The sequence below is a fragment of the Oncorhynchus clarkii genome, chromosome 31 (genome assembly GCF_045791955.1).
Source record: "Oncorhynchus clarkii lewisi isolate Uvic-CL-2024 chromosome 31, UVic_Ocla_1.0, whole genome shotgun sequence".
Lineage (NCBI taxonomy): Eukaryota > Metazoa > Chordata > Actinopteri > Salmoniformes > Salmonidae > Oncorhynchus > Oncorhynchus clarkii.
In genome coordinates this window covers 39,157,595-39,175,352 of record NC_092177.1, presented here as the reverse complement: position 1 = coordinate 39,175,352, position 17,758 = coordinate 39,157,595, and the positions used below count along the sequence as shown (strand labels likewise).

At 42.5% G+C, this 17,758-nt stretch overlaps 1 protein-coding gene across 6 annotated transcripts in view; it reads right to left on the bottom strand.

Moving 5' to 3' along the window:
- Window positions 1-17,758, bottom strand: part of LOC139390606 (prominin-1-A-like) — a 119,376-nt gene that overhangs the window by 76,711 nt on the left and 24,907 nt on the right. For 4 of the 6 annotated variants that reach the window (XM_071137837.1, XM_071137841.1, XM_071137838.1 and 1 more), the window contains exons 2-3: window positions 6,413-6,471; window positions 5,714-5,740 (exon numbers count right to left, since the gene is read on the bottom strand). In XM_071137837.1, the coding sequence (XP_070993938.1) occupies window positions 5,714-5,740; window positions 6,413-6,471 (86 nt within the window). The remainder of the gene's footprint in view (window positions 1-5,713; window positions 5,741-6,412; window positions 6,472-17,758) is intronic. The other 2 variants (XM_071137839.1, XM_071137842.1) reach the window with 1 other exon arrangement.

Sequence of the window (17,758 nt, the reverse complement as noted above, 5' to 3'; positions counted from 1 at the left end):
AAATGATCCTGTTGGTTATCGTGAACACTGTCTCCCATCTCCCCTTGTTATGTAAGGCTGCCGTCCCACTGATCTCCTCCTATGTCAACTGAAGTAAGTGAGGGCTTTGAAAATTGGAAAAATCAATAGGGATCTGTAATTCCTGCACCGTACGTAACTTGTCACAATGATGTTCAATGGGCTGCTTCATTATGAAAGGATCAAAGGGGTCGCTATCAAAACGTCTGAATGACTTGGGCTCTTCTCGTGGCTTTCCCTACTGATTCTCTCTAATCTTCATATTTTTAAAGGGCAACTGCACTTCCTGATTTGGCCTCGTTTTAGATTTGGTTTATTACGAAATGTTTTACGAACATTACGAAGTTGGTTTGACTTTGGATAGCCTATCTCCGGGGCTTGTTAGGGACGATCAATAAATGACAATGTAAATTAGACAATATTTTCATGTAGCACAACTTTTAGTTTTCTCATTAAACGCTTTCAATATTTGTTCCCGTATGCGGGTTGAAAATGGCAAATTTGGACACCAATAAGCATCTAAATTGGAACATAGTGGCTGTACAGTAACATGCTAAACATGACATTAGAGCTCTGGCTATGCGCTTCTCAGTGCTGTATGGGTTTTGACTGACAGACGTTCAGAACCTGAGCACTGCGCGCGACAAGAAGTCCCCCCCCCCATCCCTCCCGATAATTTGTGCAATTTAAGCAAATGTTTTGTTGTCTGAGTGAGGGAAATGCTGTAAATGAAGATGACTCAATGTACTTTGAAAGATGAGAAGCTGAGGATTATAATAAATACCGCTTTGATGTCATACAAGTATGCCAAACACTTAATATTACCAAATCATAAAACTCATGTCATATACAGTGTCAACGTTTATGATCATTATGTTGAATGCACAGTTACAAGATGACATGGTGTCATACCCTGGGTTGTTCTGAACAGAATGAGCCTGTTTGTTTATTGTGAAGAAAGTTTGCCGTGGCACACGCACCTGAATGCACTCATGACTCCATTCTATGCCCACCAAAATTACCATCTGCTTCTCTGAATTGCCTTGTGAAAGCCTAACACTGTAAGATCATGTTTTATAACTTAGCTAGTCATGTTGGCAATAGAACAAGCTTTCAAATCATGCCCACCTCAACCAGATTTGGATTTATAAATGGACAGTTTTTGGATTGTGAAAACAACAACAGTAATTGTGTGATGGCGGGGATGCGGAGTTGTGTTCCAAAGTAAACAACGATAGGTGTGTCTGCTCTAGTTCTTCAACGGCACAGCTAGGAGAGCTCAAAAAAAGTACCTTATAGTTGGAGACACTTCTTTTGAGTCATAAAAGTGCATTGAGATTGCTTACGAACTGTGCAAGCTTTGGAGAGGTGTGGCCACTTGGAGACACCAGTTAGTCCTCTCACTCAAACCCTTGTAATTGTTTTGTCTTATCTTGCATCTTCCCCACATTTTACATGAATAATCTTATGTTACAGAATGTAAAATATATTTTTAAATGTTGTTGTCAACAAATGCGGTGAAAAGTACAGTAAATGTCAAATGCACGTAAAATAAACAGTGTAATGTTTGGATTCAGTCTTGTGTCAGGTGAACTGTTGTGTACAGTCGTGGCCAAAGGTTTTGAGAATGACACAAATATTAATTTCCACAAAGTTTGCTGCTTCAGTGTCTTTAGATATGTTTTGTCAGATGTTACTATGGAATACTGAAGTATAATTATGAGCATTTCATAAGTGTCAAAGGCTTTTATTGACAATTACATGAAGTTGATGCAAAGAGTCAATATTTGCAGTGTTGACCCTTCTTTTTCAAGACCTCTGCAATCCTCCCTGGCATGCTGTCAATTAACTTCTGGGCCAAATCCTGACTGATGGCAGCCCATTCTTGCATAATCAATGCTTGGAGTTTGTGGGGTTTTGTTTGTCCACCTGCCTCTTGATGTTTGACCACAAGTTCTCAATGGGATTAAGTTCTGGGGAGTTTCCTGGACATGGACCCAAAATATCGATGTTTTGTTACCCGAGCCACTTAGTTACCACTTTTGCCTTATGGCAAGGTGCTCCATCATGCTGGAAAAGGCATTGTTCGTCACCAAACTGTTCCTGGATGGTTGGGAGATGTTACTGTTGGCATGCCACAGGACTGATGGTAGCGCTCACCTTGTCTTCTCCGGACAAGCTTTTTTCCGGATACCCCAAACAATCGGAAAGACTTTACCCCAGCCCTCAGCAGTCCAATCCCTGTACCTTTTGCAGAATATCAATCTGTCCCTGATGTTTTTCCTAGAGAGAAGTGGCTTCTTTGCTGCCCTTCTTGACACCAGGCCATCCTCCAAAAGTATTTGCCTCACTGTGCGTGCAGATGCACTCACACCTACCTGCCTGCTGCCATTCCTGAGCAAGCTCTGTACTGGTGGTGCCCCGATCCCGCAGCTGAATCAAGTTTAGGAGATGGTCCTGGCGCTTGCTGGACTTTCTTGGGCACCCTGAAGCCTTCTTCACAACAATTGAACTGCTCTCCTTGATGTTCTTGATGATCCGATAAATGGTTGATTTAGGTGCAATCTTATCCTTGCATGTGAAGCCCTTTTTGTGCAAAGCAATGATGACGGCACGTGTTTCCTTGCAGATAACCCCATGATTGACAGAGGAAGAACAATGATTCCAAGCACCACCCTCCTTTTGAAGCATCCAGTCTGTTATTCGAACTCAATCAGCATGACAGAGTGATCTCCAGCCTTGTCCTCGTCAACACTCGAGAGAATCACTGACATGATGTCAGCTGGTCCTTTTGTGACAGAGCTGAAATGCAGTGGAAATGTTTTTTGGGGGGATTCAGTTAATTTGCATGGCAAAGAGGGACTTTGCAATTAATTGCAATTCATCTGATCACTCGTCATAACATTCTAGAGTATATGCAAATTTCCATCATACAAACTGAGGCAGCAGACTTTGTGAAAATTAATATTTGTGTCATTCTCAAATCTTTTGGCCACGACTGTACTCACCTTCGGTCTAATCATTTTCCCATTATCTCCAAACTGTTCCATTTCAACTGCTACCATGTTTATGCATATTTTTTGGATATTTCTTCTGCAAATTCGCCACGTGGTTTACACCTGATTTGAAAATGGAGTTACGAGAAAAAAAATAAGCAATTGCACTTGTTTCATAGAACCGGTGTTGCGTCAATAACCTCCATTAGCCACTAGATGCGCTTATAATGAACAGATTGGTTTCTGTTTTCTTCCTACAAATGTGTGTCTATTCTTTGAACGGTTTAAGCAACAACAAAAATATTACGACCCCGTCACTGAAAGATAATCTCAGCAACACGCGTGTGTCTTCTGTTTCCCTCGAGCCACACAGGACTCATTAGAACAGAGTGGACAAGACCAGGCACGAAACCAGACTGGTGGGAAAAGAACACCGTCAATTATGATGTTTTTTTTTTATCTACACAGAATATAATAACAAATTATTGCCTGATGATCTTTTGAAATTCCCAATACCTTTCTGATGCATTTCAGTCACTTCAAACCAGACTTCCTTCAGATTGAAATTCTGTCAAAAGTACTGTCAGACTGATTTGTAATAGACTGTCATAGCCCCAATTTTAAAAAAGTAAACATTCGGCTTAGATTACATCCTTCTTTTTTTTTTACATGGTGGATCGCAAGGTCGCTGATCCGAAACAGTTGGGGTGCCCCTGGGTGAACATATTGTCCCATGTACATTGTGTAATTTACCGATGGACTCTAACTAGCCCCATAGGGATATCAAAAGTCAACCCAAATTGACCACGAGCATTATGATTGGGTCGCGTGTAGCTGCACCCTGAATTCATAATGACTTGTGTGCTGCCAGATGTGGGCACGTTGTCAGGGTTAAAACAAACCCAACCTTCATTTACACTGTGATACAGTAACGGCCACAAGTTTCACAAAATTCCAAAATGATCCTAATTGCACTTTGTCGTCAATTTTGACAGTAGAATAAATGTTTTTCTGACTCATATCGAATGCCACATGGGCTCAAATCTAGTTGGAACTTTTTCCACCTCTTCTCCTTTCCTTTCCTGCTAATTTCGACATCTTTGGGGACAGTTTCTAAATCTCCAGCTGCTCAGTTAATCCAACTTTCAAAGCCACTATTTGGCTGAGTAAGGCTCATTGGGTGTCAGTCAGGTAGTTCCTGGAGGCTATGGATAAAGAAAAATCCTGTCTTACCTAAAGCCCCCTTCGCCCTGGCTTCTTTTTCTCCACATTATCAGACGTGGTAAATCTCAGAGCTGGAGGGAATGTGTGACTTTCACTATAATGAACGAAGCAGCCATGTCTGACCAGCCCTGACGGTTTGGCCTCATTATTTGCCCATGAACGGTTTCGTTTGTCTTTGTTGAGGGTTCTGCACGTCCACTACAGTCGCGTTTAGATGGATCTTTCTGTCAAATGCTTCCCACAGCTGTTTGAACTGGGTGGCAACTGGCAAGGGCACTTTGTGTAACTCAACGGTATGTGATCTGATTCATTCTCAAGGTTAAGATCCCAGGTGGGCCGTCCGCTACTCGCTTGCTACTGGCATTTGTCCAATTAGGGATGAAAACACACACACACACACACAGCCATTCTCTCAGTGCATATAACGAGGAGAGAAAAAGGGACTTTGACAAATGTTCTCACCAGAATAACTGTCCGATTGCGAGAGAGTGTATCACAGGGTGGTAATGGTAGCAGTAAACTGTAATCTCTGTCCAATCCTCACCAACAACCCTTTACATGGTAAAAACGACGTTCTAAAGACTGCCCTTGACATAATGGTAAGAGATATGATGATAAGCATCACCTAACCTCTCCAGTCTCCAGCAGGTTCGCCTACCGCATGGGAATGTGATATATGAGGGTCTTTATGGACTAGTACTGTACGGAATATGGGGTGGGGGGGGGGGGGGTCCAGTGTCTTAGGAATTAACTGGAGTTCTGGCCACATCAGCACATGCAGGGCTCAAGTGAGGCTCGGCATGGCAATGGTTTGACTGGCTGTCTGGGAGAGAAGAGGGGGAAACACACTGCAGAGGATTCAGGAAACTACACGAATGGTTGCCATCGAAATCCCTGGTCCGAAACAAATCTGACCCTTTAGGAAATTGCTCATACACAGATATGAATTGTGCCTGTTATTGTACGACTGGCATGATCATATTAATGAAGGCACTTAATATGGTATAGTACAAACCCATATGAACCCAGTGACTGTCATATAACTTTGAATGGATTTCCAATGATGACCATAACCACAAGTAGTTTCCAAGACCCCCAGCCCAGCTGGCAAAATGTGTCATGGTAAGTGCCAAGTAATGACATTATTTTCTAATTGAAATCGTTTTTTTTTCTCATTTTTTGGGGGGTTGAAGAGATGCCAGATAACCACAGCACAATCAGTGAAAGAGGTATTTTTCCCAGTATGCTAAAAAGATGGGTAAACAAAATGTCATTTTGCCACGAGTGTACAACCTGACGTTATCATTGCGAAGTCTGACATCATTGCAAGCAGTTTTGCCCGCTGGGTCAGTTCAACAGATGTGATGGCAGGGAGCGCTAAAGGGATGCTAGATGGGTGAGGGGTAGGGTGGCGAAGGACATGGACCAGACAGGTGAATGAAGGTAAAGGAAGCTAGGTAGTGTGCAGACTTTACCTGGAGCGTCAGAACAATGTTCTCTGGCTGAGGGTTGCCAAGTCAGATGAAGAAGGCATGCAGAAGACAAAGCCAACGCAGAGTCAAAGAAAGGGCAAAGCCATACAAACCAAATAATGAAGCAGAAAATCAAACTTAAAATTGACATGCATATCCAGACATTTGCACACAGACAGAGAGCATCTATAGCCTCTAATATATTGTACACTCCATCTTTGAAGTCGTTTCAACGTTTTGGCATGCCATTGACTGGGGGGGGGGGGGGGGCTTCAAAACAGTTTAATCCTGATTTAATAAATAAATCATTGAAGTTCTGTCTGGAAACTTTCTAACGCTTTTCTTCTGAAGATTCGGGAGAAACCTAGATCTTCAAAGAAAACGAGTTCTTAATTAAAGCTATTTATTAGACAAAAACACAACTAATTTCTCCCTCTGTTTGTTTTCATACACAGTGCCAGAGGCAATTACTGTTTTTCCAGTGTACTGACACAAAGGACGGCCATACCTTGGCTTCCACAAGCAATTAACACATTGCTTTAGAACAGAAAGGGCGGTGCCAATTTCGCAACATCTGAAATATGCGTTGTTTCCGTATCATAAGAAAAACTGTGACACTAATAAGAATGTGAAATCATAAAAACGTGTGAACAACCACAGACAACCATCAAACATAGAGTGTGTGCACAAACACACACTTACCTTCTGATACTCCGACTGAATGGCTCCAAATTTATCCTTGGCGACTTTGATGACGAGATCTGAAACAACATGGAGGAAACAGACACAGTGTGAAGCCCCCTTGTCACAGCTCAGCAAAGTACAGAAACATTTACAACACAACCCCTCGAGGACCACCTTTGCCCTCTAAATTGTACAGTAGTAAATCATATACCATATCCATAGGGGTTCAGTCAAAGAGATACAAAATAATAGTGTTCTATTTAATTATGTGTGTTCAGCAAAGCTATCCACTGATCTAGAAAACAAAAGGCTATTGCATCTTCACTAGCGGTGGATGAAACCTTATAGTAACTGCAGAACTGTAGACATCCACTTTTACTATGGACATGTTGAAGTAAAAATGTATTGTGCAGGTCAAATCTAAACACATAACAAAGCTATAAAGAAACATTTTTAAAACATATGAAAGCTGTTCAGATTTCGAAGTAAAAAAAATCCAAAAGAACCCTTCAGTTCAATGTGAGGACAACATAGCCACTGATGTTATTTTGTTAGGAGTCAAACTGACATGAGGCCGAAAGCAAAGTCATGAAGTGAAAGGGTCAAGCACCACGCTTTCGTGAGGTGAAAGGGTCAAGCACCACGCTTTCGTGAAGTGAAAGGGTCAAGCACCACGCTTTCATGAAGTGAAAGGGTCAAGCACCACGCTTTCATGAAGTGAAAGGGTCAAGCACCACGCTTTCATGAAGTGAAAGGGTCAAGCGCCACGCTTTCGTGAAGTGAAAGGGTCAAGCACCACGCTTTCATGAAGTGAAAGGGTCAAGCACCACGCTTTCGTGAAGTGAAAGGGTCAAGCACCACGCTTTCGTGAAGTGAAAGGGTCAAGCACCACACTTTCATGAAGTGAAAGGGTCAAGCACCACGCTTTCGTGAAGTGAAAGGGTCAAGCACCACGCTTCGTGAAGTGAAAGGGTCAAGCACCACGCTTTCGTGAAGTGAAAGGGTCAAGCACCACGCTTTCATGAAGTGAAAGGGTCAAGCACCACGCTTTCATGAAGTGAAAGGGTCAAGCACCACGCTTTCATGAAGTGAAAGGGTCAAGCACCATGCTTTCATGAAGTGAAAGGGTCAAGCACCACGCTTTCCGCGGACGTCAAATTACTGAGACACACTGCTGAGGACAAAAATACTGCGACAACATTCTCCAAGATTGCCTCTCCTCCAACCCACTCGATGCCCTCTCTATGTGGCATATTGGGGGCATGAGCTTGATAGAACATGGAGTGGGGTACTCTTCCCACAGCTATTTGACCTGCAGCGGGGTTGTTCATTTCTCACAAATGATGACAGCGTAGAGCAATGCTTCTCAGAGGCTTAAAGCGCCCTGGAATGAGATGGAAAAAGAAAGACAAGGGGCTTTCCTTTGCTGCAATGCAGGTTTTCTTTTAAATCACAGGCAGAAATAGACAAAAAATGCTAATAAAGACACGCTAAGGAGGGAGGGAATCGTTGACAGGCACGTTTTTTTTTTAGCAAAGATGGGCCATCTATTATTCAAAGGATGGGCTGTGTTTTAAGAGGAGGAGGTCGCTTCGGGCTTCTCTTTCACCCAATTATTCTTGCTTTTATGAAGATCTGAGTGGCAAACTAACACGGGTTCCATGGAAAACCTACTTCATTGTCTTTGTCTTGACATTAAATTGTGTTGAAATTAGGACATGTTCGCATCTGATTGGCGCGTACATCCCTGTCCTTACCAGAAAATAGTCATTAGTAAAAATTATTTTGACACATTGCTCACGTTTCCCCCATTGATTTCCCGCCCAGAGTTGAAAAGTGAATCTAAGACCTCTGGTTTCACTTTTCTGACGGTTCAACTTGACATTGAATCGACCACTGTCAATATCCCCTCACATTCTGATAAAGGGGGAAATCCATTAACCAGGTAAGTAAGTTTGCTCATCAGAAGATGACTTACATGCTGACCAAACCGGCCGCGTTGTGTGTGCGAGTGTTGCAAAATACATTTACAGATGTTTTTCCATTTTAGAGATTGACGCGATGCAAGTCTCGCCTCTCCCATCTACTGATTGTTTTTTTACGAACATATACCCTCGTGGGTGACTGAAAGATGAACGAGGTCCACACTTCACTCCAGTTCAGTCCACTCTGGTTCACTCCACTCCAATTGCACCTTAAAGTTGGTTGCCAACCGCCATATCAAATCCACAGAAGAAGATGAACGAGGAGAGATTAAGAAAACAGAAAACTAACTAGGTTTCCCCTTTGTATCTGTAGATTAATTGTCAGAGTGGGGAACACACCATTTTGTATGACTCTAAAATTAAAAAAATATGCAGCTAAAAAAAAGACCATATGCATTTCAGGTAAAATAACAACCCGATGTTTACCTCCTTGGACAAATTAGCTAGGAACAGTAAGGTAGCTAAATGCCCATGAATGTTATTACTATGGTTGGTTCACAGTTGACTTTGGTATTTTAACCTGCGTGTCATGAATGTGTCTGGTGGGATAGACAGAACCGGTTTGGTCAGCCTGTTACAGATACCTTCTGTGCAATCACATTAGCTAGCTACCTACAGTACATATCAGGGTAGAGGGCAGCAGCAGCTTAAAAGTAGTAATCATATGGGGGGGGGGGGGGGGATGAATTTAAAATATATTAGGATACATGTGAAATGTAAAAAGAAATTGGCCATATAAGGTATTTCAAAAACATGTTAAATACATTAACATATTACGGAATGCACAGTGGGGCGAAAAAGTATTTAGTCAGCCACCAATTGTGCAAGTTCTCCCACTTAAAAATATGAGAGAGGCCTGTAATTTTCATCATAGGTACACTTCAACTATGACAGATAAAATGAGAAAATCCAGAAAATCAAATTGTAGGATTTTTAATGAATTTATTTGCAAATTATGGTGGGTGGCAAAAAGAAAGCTAACCCAAGGCCAAAACTACAACAAGTCATGTCTCCAGATCCTCTATCCTCTATTATACAGTGCATTAGGTTAGAATTCAGACATGTTGACATTATCCAATTTATTTTACGCTACCGCCTTATTCTAAATAGATTAAATGTTCCCCCCCTCCCATCAAACTACACACAATAGAACATAATGACAAAGCAAAAACGTTTTTTTAGAAATTTGTACAAATTCAGAAAAAAAACAACTGAAATATCACATTTACATAAGTATTCAGACCCTTTACTCAGTACTTTTTTGAAGCACCTTTGGCAGCGGTTACAGCCTCGAGTCTTCTTGGGTATGACGCTACAAGCTTGGCACACGTGTATTTGGGGAGTTTCTCCCATTTTTCTCTGCAGATCCTGTCAAGCTCTGTCAAGTTGGATGGGGAGCGATGCTGCACAGCTATTTCCAGGTCTCTCCAGAGATGTTTGATCGGGTTCAAGTCCGGGCTCTGGTTGGGCCACTCAAGGACATTCAGAGACTGATCCCGAAGCCACTCCTGCACTGTCTTGTCTGTGTGCTTGGGGTCGTTGTCCTGTTGGAAGATGAACCTGTGACCCAGTCAGGTCCTGAAAGCTCTGTGGCAGGTTTTCATCAAGGATCTCTCTGTACTTTACTCCGTTCATCTTTCCCTCCATCCTGACTAGTCTCCCAGTCCCTGCCGCTGAAAAACATCCCCACAGCATGATGCTGTGACCACCATGCTTCACCATAGGGATGGTGCCAGGTTTCCTCCAGACATGACAGTTGGCATTCAGGCCAAAGAGATCAATCTTGGTTTCACCAGATTACAGATCAGGTGCCTTTTGGCAAACTCCAAGTAGGCTGTCATGTGCCTTTTACTGAGGAGTGGTTTCAGTCTGGCCACTTTACCATAAATGCCTGATGGGTGGAGTGCTGCAGAGGTGGTTGTCCTTCTGGAAGGTTCACACATCTCCACAGAGGAACTCTAGAGCTCTGTCTATGTGACCATCACCTACCTGACCAAGGCCCTTCTCCCCGGATAACTCAGGGGCGGCCAGCTCTAGGAAGAGTCTTGGTGGTTCCAATCTCCTTCCATTTAAGAATGATGGAGGCCAATGTGTTGTTGAGGACCATCAATGCTGCAGAATTGTTTTGGTACCCTTCCCCAGATCTGTGCCTCAACAGAATCCTGTCTCGGCGCTCTATGGACAATTCCTTCGACCTCATGGTTTGGTTTTAGCTCTAGAATGCACTGTCAACTGTGGGACCTTATATAGACAGGTGTGTGCATTTCCAAATCATGTCCAATCATCATTTACCACAGGTGGACTCCAATCAAGTTGTAGAAACATCTCAAGGATGATCAATGGAAACAGGATCCACCTGAGCTCAATTTCGAGTCTCATAAACATTTCTAAAAACCCTGTTTTCGCTTTGTCCTTATGCGGTATTGCCGAGTATTTTAGAAGAAGAAAAATTATAATAAGGATTTGACATAACAAAATGTGGAAGGGATCTGAATACTTCCTGAGGGAACTGTATTTTGACAAAATGTATTTTTATTGTACTTGACGCATACCAAAAGCAAAAAATGCACTTAAATGGATTTAAATCACTACAAAAATGACTACAAACATTATCGGTGATGTAGTGACTAGATATTTTAATTATTTAATTAAGCTGAGGAGAGGCACTTATTGTTGTCTATACCATACAAAAAAATGTAACATGAGATTTTTTTTACATAACTTCAATTATATCACTGGCTTGGTGGACCAATTTATTTTCTCCTGTAGCTAGGTTTTCATTCAATTGCAGACAGATTTTCATGTGAATATTAAAACATCTGCATGAAGCAATATGCACATTTTCCCACCAGAGATGTTTCCATTTAGCTGAATTATTGCGAATAAAAGGCTGTGCATGATAATATAGTGCACATAAAAAAAAAACTTTTGTGGTTAAATTACCATAAAAAATACTAGTCAAATGGTAGTGACGGTTTTGTCACAAAAACTGTTGCTTTATATAGCAAATGGGCCCACTTTGGACTTGGCACGTGTGCTCTAGCCAACAGCTCGCAGAGAGAGTGTGGGTATTGGTAGGCTACGTACAGTTGAAGTTGGAAGTTTACATACACTTAGGTTGGTGTCATTAAAACTCATTTTTCAAACACCACAAATTTCTTGTTAACAAACTATAGTTTTTGTCAGGTCGGTTAGGGCATCTACTTTGTGCATGACACAAGTCATTTTCCAACAATTGTTTACAGACAGATTATTTCACTTATCATTCACTGTATCACAATTCCAGTTGGTCAGAAGTTTATATACACTAACATGACTGTACCTTTAAACAGCTTGGAAAATTCCAGAAAATTATGTAATATCTTTAGAAGCTTCTGAGAGGCTAATTGACATCATTTGAGTCAATTAGAGGTGTACCTGTGGATGTATTTCAAGGCCTACCATCAAACTCAGTGCCTCTTTGCTTGACATCATAGGAAAATCAAAAGAAGCCAAGGCCTCAGAAAATAAATTGAAGACCTCCACAAGTCTGGTCCATCCTTGTGAGCAATTTCCAAACACCTGAAGGTAGCACGTTCATCTGAACAAACAATAGTACGCAAGTATAAACACCATGGGACCACGCAGCTGTCATACCGCTCAGGAGGGAGACGCGTTCTGTCTCCTAGAGATTAATGTACTTTGGTGCAAATCAATCCCAGAACAACAGCAAAGGACCTTGTGAAGATGCTGGAGGAAACAGGGACAAAGGTATCTCTATCCACAGTAAAACGAGTCTTATGTCGACATAACCTGAAAGGCCGCTCAGCAAGGAAGAAGCCACTGCCCCAAAACCGCCATAAAAAAGCCAGACTACGGTTTGCAACTGCACATGGGGACAAAGATCGTTGTTTTTGGAGAAATGTCATCTGGTCTGATGAAACAAAAATAAAACTGTTTGGCCTTAATGACCATCGTTATGCTTGGAGGAAAAAGGGGGAGACTTGCAAGCCGAGGAACACCATCCCAACCGTGAGGCATGGGGGTGTCAGCATCATGTTGTGGGGGTGCTTTGCTGCAGGAGGGACTGGTGCACTTCACAAAATAAATGGCATCATGAGGCAGGACAATTATGTGGATATATTGAAGCAACATCTCAAGGCATCAGTTAAAGTTAAAGCTTGGTCGCAAATGGGTCTTCCAAATGGACAATGACCCCAAGCATACTTCCAAAGTTGTGGCAAAATGGCTTAAGGACAACAAAGTCAAGGTATTGGAGTGGCCATCACAAAGCCCTGACCTCAATTCTATAGAAAATATGTGGGCAGAACTAAAAAAGCGTTTACGAGCAAGGAGGCCTACAAACCTCACTCAGTTACACCAGCTCTGTCAGGAGGAATGGGACAAAATTCACCCAACTTATTGTTGGAAGCTTGTGGAAGGTTAACCTAAATGTTTGACCCAAGTTAAACAATTTAAAGGCAATGCTACCAAATACTAATTGTGTGTATGTAAACTTCTGACCCACTGGGAATGTGATGAAAGAAATAAAAGATGAAATAAATCATTCTCTCTACTGTTATTCTGACATTTCACATTCTTAAAATAAAGTGGTGATCCTAACTGACCTAAGACAGGGAATTCTTACTAGGACTAAATGTCAGGAATTGTGAAAAACTGAGTTTAAATGTATTTGGCTAGGTGTATGTAAACTTCAGACTTCAACTGTACATGATGAGATTATTATGGATAAGGGCAAGATTATTTGTATTTTTCAAACGGCAGCCGAATATTGATCATCATGTCACCAGAATAAGACCCTCAATATTTATTGGAAAGGAACATCAAGCCAATCACAGTGCACTTTCACCACCTTGTGCTTTCCTGTTTCATTGAGTGACTCCAAGTTTACTTCGATATAACGGTTATTATATAAATATTTGCGCGTAAAGGTGTTTCCACTGCCATATCTGGCATAATTAATTTCACAGACAAAAATATCCCACCATGTCGAACGGACAAATTGTCTGTCAGCATTTATTCATTTGTAGCGGCATTTCATGTTTCCATCAGCCCGGTAGTGACTTTTTCCATGCATCAGGTAATTCATCCGCATTAAAGGGTTGGATGGTTAACCTGGGTATTGATCAATACGTAAAAGGGTCATTTAAGGGCCGCCCGAGTAGCGCAGCGGTCTAAGACACTCGATCCCAAGCTGTGTCGCAGCGACCGGTTGACCCATGAGGCGGCGCACAATTGGCCCAGCGTCGGGATGGATGGTCGGGATGTCCTTGTCACATCATAAGCTAGCGACTCCTTGTGGCGGGCCGGGCGCATGCATGCTGACTTCGGTAGCCAGTTGTACGGTGTTTCCTCCGACACATTGGTGCGGCAGGCGTTAACTGTCATAACAGTTAACGCCTGTCAATCCAAATGAACGCTGCCATTATCTGCCACACGGGTTGCTACTAGCTTACCTACAGTCGACATGATTTGACTGAAAATCTGAGTCAGGTGTTACTATTATCCCTGTGCTTCACTGAACCTCATGCTGTGTGGAGAAGAGGAGGCAAGCAATGAACAAAGGTGAGATTACTATTATGTTCACCCAATTAATTCCAATTAGCATGTGTACACCCATGTCAGCTGCCGTGCTGCTAGCTGATTTGCTAATGGGATTAGCCCGAGGAGACTCTCTCACGCTAATGGGGAGAAACTGGCCTGCGCCCTTTACCTCACTAACAGTGTTGTTAAGCGAATGAGACACAGGGCCATCTGTCCCAACTATGTGACAGTTCCTAATTTATTTCCTGTTCCACTTTGTGTGATGGACAATAGCCTCTTTTGGCAATCCACACAGAGACAGGCAGGTATTGGAGGGCCTTGTTTGAGATTCTCTTGTCTTCATTTTGAGCTAATAACATTGTACTGGTCTGCTCTGTACTTAATACTGAGTTGGAGTTCAATTTTAGGATGTGAACTCTTGTGTAACAATAGTTGTTTATCTGGTCAGTCAAAGATGGCGGGTGGGTGAGAGAAGAGTGAGAGAGAGACTTCACTTCAAAGCCGGAAAGCCTCACGGCATAGGTAACACAATCTGCAGCTCGTGTTGACATTGGTAGTGACAACCTCAAACTGACCACTCAGAAGTGATACAGTCTGCCCTGACCTCCCACTGAACCCGAAAAGAGTTAGATGTTTTGTAAACACAAAAATGTAAGCTCACAACACATAGTATCACAGCTGTTTGAAAAGCTTACATCTACATTGGAATTGTTATGTCTGGTTAAATATCCCAAAGCAACATCGTTTAAAATAAAAAAATACAATAATTAGGCATAATCAGGTTTTATTTTATTCATGCTTATAATAAACCAAAGCAAAAATTATAGTTGAAATATAGGACAGCAATATGTTCAGCAAATGTTAGTGTCAGTTTTCCAAAGTTAGAGATCTAGGAGATAACTCACTACCTGAACACTATAATATGTCATCAAGCATTACAATAAACATGCATAGATGCACTGATGAGGTATGCAGTAGCCTGTGCAGTAAAAGTATGCTGTTTCAGGCTTGTCGGCAAGCTAGTTTACGGACCTAAAATGCTGCTCATGTGTCAGTACCTGCACTCGCCATAATCTGACTCATGACGACATCAAATTGTGCCCGACTTATTGTGACAACAATTATCAAGACTGAAATGTAGACGCCATGCAGTCGTAACATTCAGGGTAAAGCATAGCCAGGAGGGGAGGAGATCCAATGGGTTTTGGAGTCAGGGGGATATAGTGATATTAGGGCTTTAGAAACAGACACTCAATGGAGGTCAGACGTTTGCTGTGCTATCACCCTCCAATTCTGCCAGCCCTAAACCCAGCTGACATGGTTTGAATATGGTGCATGAATTCCCATTCCTCGGGCGGATGTAAACAGTCCCTTAGGCCCAGTGGTAAACAAAAGAGCCGTGTCTCTTACTGTGTGACTCCAAGAGGTAGTAGAGCAAGGGGAGGGGGGTTCAATTACATAGTTGCATAATAAGACCGGTAGGACTCCATGCCAGCGGGAGACTAGATACTGTAACAGTACGGTAGGGTTCCCCATCCGCTACTTCTGTACTAGCCTGGGCAGCCACTAGTGGGCTTTATGGATGGATCTCCACTATAGTCTGGGCTTGATCCACACAAGTCCCCCGGTGAACGGCTCGTACATAAAACATTCTCCATTCAGGCTGGATTTCATGGCGAGAAGGCAACAACAAAAAAACAAGGAAAATATGGCTACTTTCATTGTGAAACACCATTTTCCAACACCATGCTAGTGTGGCTAATGCCTAGGAATGTTAGCCTTCTTGCCATTAAATCTAGTTAGGGAGGAAATCGAAGCCTTTTCCAGCCTGAGTGGAGAATGTTTTATGTAAGACCCGGGTCACCAGGGGACACGAGTGTATTACCGGCTGTGCACTTTAAGCCCAGATGACAGTGGAGATCCATAAAGCGGCTGCCCAGGCTACTTCTCTGCCGGCTAAACTCGGAACTCCATGTGCTTCTGATTCATCTGATGGCTGACACCTACTCTGGGTCTGATATCACCTGACTCGAGACAGGGGTTGCTCCTTTTGATTTCAAAAGATCTGAAGGAATATAATAAATCAGTGATGGGAAAACACAGCAATGCAGGTCTCTTTTGAGAGTGAGATGATACCCGACCCTATGGTATTAACTTAATTGTGTAAGCCCAAGCAATGTTTTTTACACAAACAAATGTTCTGAAATCTCATCCGAACACTCAGGCGTGTTTCACAGTTTGTTCCACGTACTGGAAAACTTCCTTTGCTGTCTCCCAGAGGACTTAAGACTCCTTTGATGTGACAAGGCGGAGGAGGTATTTGGACAACCTGTTGTGTCTTTGAGATGGATGGGATCCCCTGTGGGTATCGACCTCACTATTTTCAGAGGCAAAGGAAAATGTTTTATGGAGGCATAGATTAGAAGCACTTGTACAAAGGAAAACATTCCAGTGAATTACTCGCCTGATGACTAACCTTTCCTTCGACCTGAGGACTAGGCATCTAGGAGAGGTTTATGAACGTGTAGGTCTGATAAGTGAATGAGTGAGTGTATGTGAGTGCGCTTGTGTATCGGGAGGCACTAATGACGAGCAGCTCTGGAAGGAGAGCGAGAGAGAGATATGGACGTGATCCAAGCTCGGGCCCAGTGAATAGAATCGTCTAATCCTCCTCCATCAATGGCAGCGCAGCTCACATTTGCCTCTGATTAGGTTTCCCGCCCACGCCACTTCTCCCCGTCGCCGTAACTCTATCTGTGGTAGCGTGGGGGAGCCGGCTAGCATCTCACCACCTCCCAGCCTGAGTGGTGGATTTTACCGCAGCAGCATCTATATTCTCTATATCAGCCTTTGAGTGGAGATAAAGAAGAAAGAAGAAAAACCTTGCTTAATATTTCATTGGAGTTTTCCCAGAGGTAGCCCATTTTGCTTAGGACGGGTGTGCAGCAGCAACTGATTAGATAGACACCCACTGGGCACAGAAGTCAGTTCAAAGTCTAGTTTTACATTTGGTTGAGTTGTCAACTAACGTGAATTCAACATAAAATAAATAAAACAAATTCGCTATGTCGTTGGACTTAAAGGTTAAAAGTAAATGCCTTTACTTTGATGGCTTTTTGCAAATCCAATTAGTTTCCACGTTGATTCAATGTCACTACATAGATTTTGGGGTTTAAATGACATGGAAACAATGTTGATTCAACCAGTTTTGCCCAGTAGGTAGGCTCTAACGAACAAAGAGCTCCTATAGGCTTCTACTGCATCCATATCTTTGCCTGTATTAAACAGGATATCCTGCCTGCAAGAATGTAGCAAGTGGGCAACTTCAGGGGTTGAGTTAACTGGGCTAATTCAAGTTCAGGTTTATTACTTTTCCTAAGAGGAAAAGAGGAAACAGAACTGATGTATGGGTGAGATTTTCATACACTGCCCATCATTGACAGATTTATATGGAAGTACTTCCTTATATACTTTGATAACAGGCTACCTTCAGACGAGTCTTGTGAGGCATGTGGGCGTCCTAGTGCAAAACAACTGACATGTAGGCCTATGTGTCCGTGAGAGTCTCACCTTTCGATGGTGGGTGAAATTAGTGTGTAGCCCAAACTGTTTGGACAGATTGGAGGTTGTCAGATTGGCAGTTCTGACTTCAGAGAAGTACCATGACACTTGTGGGGATCGTAGAGCAAAACGGAAAACACAATCTTGTCCGTAACAGTCTCATCTTTCCATAAAGGGGTCATATTAGTTTGTAGTTGGATGCTACAGACATTTTCTTGGAATGTCTCCTTGTCTGACAAACACCGCTGTAGCTCTGCCACCTTCTACCACAGAT